Raw genomic sequence first — 8,309 nt, forward strand, 5'->3', positions numbered from 1 at the left:
GGACGCGCAGCCGGCCAATGGCAGGGCAGGGGGCGGTGCCCACCGGTGCCCCGCGCTGCCCTCGGGGAAGGCGCGTCCGTGCGAGTCCGGCGGGGCCGCGCCAGCCAGGCCCGCCCAGCCCTGGCGGCAGCGGGGCCCGGCCTGGCCGGAGGGAGCGGGGCTGGGAGCGGGGAGGTCCGGTCATGGCAGCCAACGAGGACCAGGAGGTGAGTTCCGCGCCCCGCTGCCTGAGGGAGAGCGGAACTAGAGGTGGGAGGGCGGGATGGAGCCGTGAGGGGAGAGGGGGCGGCCGCTCGTGGCGGGGCGGGAGGGAAGCGGCGGCCGCTGGAGTGGGCGAGGGGCGGGAGGGGGAAACTGGGCGGTGGCAGGGCCAGGCAGGGAGTGGGGCAGGTGCGAGCGCGGTCGGTGCTGGGTCTGCAGTCGGTAATCCCTGCTCTGGCCCTGGCTGCAGATGGAGCTGGAAGCGCTGCGCTCCATCTACGAGGGAGACGTGTGCTTCAGGGAGCTCAGCCCGGTGTCCTTCCAGTACAGGGTAAGGCCAAGTTGCACAGTTACTTTGCTGCCTCGTAGTTTCCGTGCTAGGGGATTCTGAGCCAAAGAGTTGTCCGATGTGCAGTAAAAGATAGATCCACAGGGAGTTTTTTCAGGATGTTTGGTACAACGATACTCGTAGCACAGGGTGTCATGTGTATGGACCTGCTTCCAGCATGGATTTATTACAGAATCACAGAACGAGTGAGGCTGGAAGGAGCCTCAGTGAGTCATCAGGTCCAATCTTACTGCTCAAGCAGGGTCATCCCAGAGCACGTGGCACAGGATCTTGTCCAGTTGGTTCTTGAAAATCTACAGTGAGGGAGACTCCACAGCCTTTCTGGACAGTGCTCGGTCACTGCACAGTAAAGAAGTCCTTTCTTATACTCAAGTGGAACTTCCAGTCCCTCAGTTTCTGCTCATTGTCTCTTATCCCATTGCTTGGCACCACAAGCCAGTTATCCCAGAGCCAGGCATCCCACTTGCATATCTGTGCCCTGCATAGCCAGAACTGTCAAGCTCTCTGAAGGAGCCAGCCTGCTGTGTAATATTTATCCTAACAGGTCAAAAATGGAGAGATTTATAGAGATGTTTCTGTGTAAAATTTGGAACCTTTGTTAACTGCTCAGTTACAAGGTTCCAGTCTCTTGTCCAAATACTGTTGACCACGTCTTGTTTACCTGCTAAAGAGAAAATCCACAAAATGCTTTGGGCATGTGCAGTGACTCAGCCTGGTCAGAAGAGACATACAGGGAGTGCTGAGCTCAAGGTACACAATTAGATTCTGGCGTGAAATTCTCACCAGCTTTCTCACATTTAACACCTTGGAAGTTCTGGGCCTAGACTGAGGCAGATCTTTTGCTGGCCAGAAAACTTTACTGATGAAATCTTAGGCACCCATGGGACAGAAGGGAGACTTCTGAAAATGCCATATGCCTGTTTCAGGGAGAAACCATCTAAAATCACCTTTCTGTGACTTCTCAAATAACTTAAGAATAATGTCACTGATTGTAATGAGATACAGCTCGATTAATTAATAGCACCATGTAAGAGCAGCCTTTCTTCATAGTTTGGATCATTCTTAATAAATTTAATTTCTTTGAAAGGGGAAATATGACATGCCTACCAGCCTAGAGTGTGTCATTTTACATTTCACTAGCTTTGGTCGTTGCTAATTTTTATTAGGCAAAAATAATTGTCAAAAGTTAGGATAACTCAAATACAATAAAATTTACTGTCATACAAAGGCAATAATACATATTTCCCATGAAGAAAAATCTGTATTGTGAGAAGTCCTAATGAAAGTAAGTGCATGAGAAGATAGAAGGAATTTGTATGGTTTTGCAGGATTTGCTCTGCACACATACAGTGCTTTCCTCAGAGAACCCTGTGAACCTTGCACCCACTTCTGCTCTTGGTAGCAGTGGGAAATGAACTGTAAGTGCTGCCTTGAAAAACGTTGCAAATTCTTGATTTAAAGGTCTTATTTATTTCACCACAAAACAAATGGTTTTGAATGTCAGTCCAGTCTGCTGAAACAGATATTGTAAATAAGAAAGCAGCAATTTTTTTGTTTTACTTTTTTATTTTGAAGTACCATAGCTTTACCTTGATTAGGACTTCTCTTGTGGACTCACTTTTTTCACACATAATTAGATGAATGCTGATTTTTATAATGAAGCAAATGAGGGAGAATTTTGGGTGGTTTTAGAAACCTTACTGTGCTAGTTTTCCAAATCCTTGTGTGAAACAGTTATTTCTGATTGTATGTCTGTAGTATGCTGTAATTTATTGTCTTTTAAAATCTAAACTCATTCTACTGACTTCTTAATTATTTTACTACTCCTTCTTTTGTACAGGGAAATAAAATATCTGTAGATATGAGATGTAAATATTGACATTCTTACCCATTATTTTTGCTATCTTAGGTTACTAGTTTATTATCGTCCTTATTTAAACCCTGTCTTGTGGCTTGTTTTCATATTGCTCTGTGCTTAGATGCATGGGGGGAAAGCATCATATTTTCTGTTCTCATATGTAACAGTATAGTATTTGGCTTGAAGATACTACAAAGTACCTTTTAAAACAAAGGAATTTAAAAACCCCAACCATAAAAACGGATTTGACACTTTCTGTTACTTCTTCTAGAATGAAACTGCAGGGTAAATGTTAATATTGATGTCCAAAATTTAATGCTCTTTCTAGATAACAGCTTTATTCTCTAACTGATAACTATCAAAATAGTTGTCTCAAGGAGTCTTGATGGTCCAATAGACTTTTGTATTGGCTTTGTAATCCTCAGAAAGTGAGTGGAAACTGTTGGTTTATAAAATTTGATTTTTTTGTTCTCTTCAGATAGGTGAAAGTGGAGATCCCAAAGCCTTTCTAATAGAAGTCTCTTGGCCAGAAACATATCCACAAACAGCACCAGTCATATCAATGGATGCTTTCTTCAACAACACAATGTAAGTATTTGTGACAGGTTCATTCCCTGGCCTTGTGGGCCAGGTGGGGGCTCTTTTTTTGAAGAACTTTTTGTCATCTGTCTAGTTTACAGCTGAGTTTAATGATTTCTTTAGATCTTCAGCTATTAAGCAAAGTATATTGGAGAAGTTAATGGTAGAAGTTGAAGCAAATCTTGGAACTGCAATGACATACACACTTTTTGAATATGCCAAAGACAATAAGGAGGTGTTCATGGAAAATCAACCTGTTAACACTGTGGTAAGTAGATAAATTCTGATTTTGATTTCATGCTTTTAAAACTGAAAAAAAAATTTGATTATTATAACCTGAGTACTTCAGAGTTCTCTAAGTTGTAAATCAGTTCATTGGTTATACATGTTATTGACTGAAAGTGACACTCAAAGCCTGGTGCCACAATGCTCTGTGGTCATAATTGTTCTATTTGATACTTATTTTGATGTTACACCAAAATGTTTGCAGCCTGCTGTTGTGTCCCACAGGATAACATTAAAATGGAGAATTTGAGCAGAAACAAAACTCAAGGAAGTTGAAACAGATGTGTCTGCTGGGGATTGGAGGGGTGGCAGTTTACTACAGCCTTCCTGGAAAGACATAAGTGCACCTCCAGGGTCTTAAAGTAGTCAGGCTGGGTCAATTTATGACTTTTGGGCTGTGTAAGCACATTGTTTGCCATGATGGTGCAGCAGATCTCCTTTGAGGAGGAAGGAATGATTTCTATGTTTGAGAAGTCTGAATTAATTCAGACTAAATCACACTCCATGATTAAATTTTAAAAGTGAAAAAGGTGCCCTTTGCAACTAGAAGAGAATAATTCCAGTCCTTAACACATGTTTTTTAAAAGTACAGCCTTGATTAGATGTTGATTAAAAGCTGCAGGCTGCTGACAGCATTGCTTCATTCTGACAGTCAAGGTATTTCAGTATGTCAGGTTCAGTAATCACATCACACAGATATCCATGGAACTAATATGCAAAATATTTACAACCACTTTTATCCTTCTCAGACTTCTGTAAGCAATAGTATTTCAATTGGAACTCCTGATGTGCCACCAAGTAAGAAAAAAGAGAAAAAGGAGCAGTTATCCAAAACCCAGAAACGAAAACTAGCTGATAAAACAGGTTTGTTCGCTATAATAATCTTTGCTTTGATCAGTATGAAAATCCAAATTTTGTAGCAAGGACACCTTGCTAGAGAAAGAGTAACTAGTAATTTGTTAATAAGATTAGCTACTTTAAATCTGTAGTCTCAATTTTATTTGTTTTAGATTAATTATTCTTGCTTGAGATGTTATTTCTGGTCAACTTTCTATAGAGTCATGATTTAATGACATCATTGTTTTGTTTTATTTTTTGTTTTATTTTAGTTGGTGACAAAAATGAAATTTTCAAAAAACACTTGTGGAAGTAGAGGATTTGGGACCTCTAAAAATTTACTTTCAGCAAAAAATGCAGTTTGTTGATGGGCCTTCATAAATAATTCACATTATTAAAAACGTGATTTCTAAACAGAACTATTTCTTTTAGAACTCAAAGTGAAACATCTAATTTCGTTTGCAATCTAGAAATAGAAGTGCTTCTGGATATTTAAAGCTTTCAATGAAATAGAAGGACTTTGATTGAAAGTGTTGATTACTTCAGTTAATTTTGCTGATGACTCTTTGGTGTTCACCTTCAGTTTTCAATAATGATCTGGATATCCTATTGTAACCATAAATTGTACCCTGTGATAGTTAATGCTGCATATAATCTACCTAACCTAATGTGTAATTGGCAAGCTTAATGTTAACTGTATAAAGGAAAAGCTGCATAAAATTTAGTTCTTTGACAGAATTCATCATTGCTGGTCAGCCTAGCTCATATTGGAGCTACCTTCTAAACTAAATTTCAGGTGGACTGAGGTGTTTTTATTTAAATTTAATTACTTTGAATCACATAATCAGAGAATCCCCAAGGTTGGAAGAGATCTTCAAGTTCATCTATTCAGTCATGAACCCATCACCACCATAATCACCCCTAAACCTATCCCCAAGTGCCACATCCAGACACCTCTGGAACACATCCAGAGATGGTGACTCCCCCACCTCCCTAGGCCACTTATTCCAATACCTAACTACTCTTTTAGTGAAAAATATATTTTTTAAATCTAATCTGAACCTTCCCTGGCACAGCTTAAGGGCATTTCATTTCCTCCTTTCACTTTGAGGTTGGTTGAAGAACACACTGTGTTTAAGACATTAAAATCTGTTTCTGTCCTCATGGTTTTGGAGTGCAGAAGTTGAGGGGTTTGGATATTTAGAATTCTGTGGGTTGATTTTGAAGAAAGATGACTATTCCCCTCAGCTTGTGTGTTGAAATTAAAACCTTTTTCTGCAGATAACAAAGGGGAGCTTCCACGAGGATGGAACTGGGTTGATGTAATTAAGGTAAAGTGAGTATATTGTATACAGTATTGTGAAGATGCTGTGTATGTAAATTAAAAATTATTTGTACTTATATCTGGAGAAAACTGATCTGATAAATTCTTTTCTTGCTTTTCTTCCTGTGTTTGGATTTGACTGTGATGTCTGATTAATTTCTATATCTGTCCAGCATGTAAGTATTTTCAAGTTCTCTTTTTTTTACTGTTAGAAAGATTTTTATGAAAGAGTAAGAACTGCTGCTTATTTTTGGATTCTAATTTACAAATTTCTCAAGACCTTTAAAATGCTAGTTTTTCTGAATATTTTCTGAAGGACTTCACTCTTTGAACTTCATTGATTTCTTTTTGTATTTACTGAACAATTAAATTTTAATTTTATAATGAGAGGGCTTTGCTAACCAAATGCACTGCAAATATTCTGTCTTCATGACATGAAGATTTAAAACAAAGTTGGCAGTGCTGCAAGGTTCTGGAGGGCAGTGGATAAGTAAAAAATAAAAGGGAGCTGTCCCAAGTGGGAGCACCTTGCTGTCTCCTACAGGCCTCGTTCTCTGCTGCTACTCCTCCAGTGAATAATTCTTTTCTACTTGCTCCCTCAGTATTGATTTCTTCCACCCTCTTGTCTTTGCTGATTCAGTGAAAATCACTGCTTGACAATTTTGAAAGCAAACTATTTTATTTTACACAATTTAAGTAATTTTCACTGTAAACCCTAACACCAGTTCTAGTTGTTAAATAAGAGCAAGTAAATGTTAAAGGTTGTTTTGGGCAGAGTCCTGAGTTAAAAGTGACTATTTATAGTGAATGTCTTGGTTTTCGAATAGATTTCATAATAGTCATGCTACTTTTAATAACTATAAGCCTAGCTTTAAAAGGTGAGAAATACTAAGTTTATGTTAATGTCTATTTTTATATTGTCTAAATTTCTATATGGGAATTCTCTCAGAGGTGTGTGAAGATAAAGTTCCATTACTTCATCTTTTTTTCTTTTTGGAGACCTGGCGATTGAGCCTTCAAATTAAATAGAAACAGTGCCCTGAGGTTTTTCTGGGGATTGTTGTTGTTCCTTTTTTATTTAATTCAACTTCCATTATCAGGAATTAAGTTAGTAAGTCATTTAGTGTTTAAGCTTAAGAATTAATTTTTTGATGCTTTTCAATCTCTTGGTACAGTAGCACAATCAGTCTGTATTGTTAATTAAGTATATACATGTTCAGTGTGAGATGGCAATAATGTTCTTGTTTCCTAATAAATGGAATGGCAGTCTAAACTTTGAATACTTTCTTTTTGTGTCTCTTTTATAGTTAAGCAAAACTGGTTCTAAAGATGATGAATAAAGGACTTTGGTACAAGGAAACTCCACCTTTTAATACAGTGCAATTCTGGGTCACCATCTCTCTATTAATAATTTTCATATTTGTTGAAGTAAACATTTTATAAAGCTCAATTTCCTAACTTGTAAATCTAGTCACAAAAGTTTATCTAGAGACCATGTGGTCATCTTCAAAAAAATCAACCAACAAACTTGCCTTAAATGAAGGTTAGAATGTGACTAAGGATATAGAGAGCCAGTGTGGTGAAGTGAATAGTGCTGAAGTGTTTATTAATTTATATTTAGTCTGTAGTGAAATCCTGTTATAGTGAACCCAATGATACTGTAAACATTTCCTGATGTTCTTATTCCAATTGAAGAAAAAAGCACTATAACAGTGATTGGTCGCTTGACAGCTTAATTAGTCAAAATAAATTATTCCATGAAAATAAGACCTTTGTCATTTGTTTATCTAGTATGAACAAGGAGAACATACAAATTGTTGCATTGCAAAACAGGCTAGAGCTTGTGGTCTCGTTTTCACTAGTTACTGGCTGAAATAGTAAATACTAGTGAAAGCAAGGCCAAATATCCTAGTCTGCTCAAAAATTAGTGGTTATAGCAGGAGTGCAGCTTCTTTATTCTCCACGATGTCCCATCTGTTGGTCTTTCTCCAGTGTGCATCTTTACAGACAGTGGGATGTCTGAGGAGGGGCAAAAGTGCTTTCTTGCACGTGTCTCAGCAAGTGTTGGGATTATGTAGCTGCTTCACTGGAGAAATAGGCATTCTTTGGAGGGATTTGCTGACTAAGTGGTGGGACAGTGGAAGTCAGTAATCCATCAAACATATTGGGAGAACTTCGTGAGAGCTCTTTACTTTTTTTTTCCTAATCTGCTCTCTTGTATAAGAAAGAGAAGTCATCCTCACTGTATGAACTGTTATTAAATACAAGATGCCTTAATGTCCTTTATTATTTTTGTTTGTTTTGAGATGAATTTTAATAAATACCTATTTATCTGCTGTGGTATGTGTTTATTGTTTTAAATTCTGTATTGCCTACTGCACTTTTCACTTTGCAAATTTGAAATTGAAAGGACTCTTACAAAGAAAGCATTCTTAAAAAGTGCTGGAAGACTTCTGCCTTCCATCTTGTGGTATATGTTTACGTGATCTTCAGGGTGGCTGTGTTTGTTATTGATAGGAGGGTCAGTGACTTTACCAGGACCACAGGACAGTATCCATTGTGTTCAGTACACATACAGCAAGTCCAGTGTCACTTTGGAAGAGTATGCTCCACTGTGTACAGCATCCGTCATCTCAGAAAATCTGGTTTCTTTTTGAACTCTCATGTAGTAGAACATTGTAAAGTACAAAAGGGAGGACTTTTTCCAAATGATGCAGCCTTGCCTTTGACATAAACGGGAGACTCACGGCTGCAGTCTGAGCAGGAGCGCCTGGCGTGGAGTGCCAGCGCTGGGAGAAGCTGCTCTGGCAGTACGTGGTGAACCTGTAGCAAAGATGGGCATTTAGCTTTAGTCTCTGCCAGCACCAGCACAAGGC

At 38.9% G+C, this 8,309-nt stretch overlaps 1 protein-coding gene across 2 annotated transcripts; it reads left to right on the forward strand.

Annotated features, from left to right (window-relative positions):
* The first annotated feature begins 50 nt into the window (after positions 1-50).
* Positions 51-7,200, forward strand: RWDD4 (RWD domain containing 4). Of its 2 annotated transcripts, XM_014880487.2 has the most exons (8): positions 51-206; positions 452-532; positions 2,887-2,996; positions 3,111-3,255; positions 4,022-4,136; positions 5,391-5,440; positions 5,607-5,609; positions 6,741-7,200. In XM_014880487.2, exons 1-8 carry the CDS (start codon positions 183-185, stop codon positions 6,771-6,773), a joined length of 561 nt encoding a protein of 186 aa, XP_014735973.1. In that variant the 5' UTR covers positions 51-182; the 3' UTR covers positions 6,774-7,200. The 2 variants fall into 2 exon arrangements, with proteins under 2 accessions (XP_014735973.1, XP_088019659.1); XM_088163533.1 differs by lacking the exon at positions 6,741-7,200 and having other exon boundaries at positions 5,607-6,713.
* Positions 7,201-8,309: the final 1,109 nt, after the last annotated feature.

This window comes from Sturnus vulgaris, chromosome 4, assembly GCF_052056855.1.
Source record: "Sturnus vulgaris isolate bStuVul1 chromosome 4, bStuVul1.hap1, whole genome shotgun sequence".
Classification (NCBI taxonomy): Eukaryota; Metazoa; Chordata; class Aves; order Passeriformes; family Sturnidae; genus Sturnus; species Sturnus vulgaris.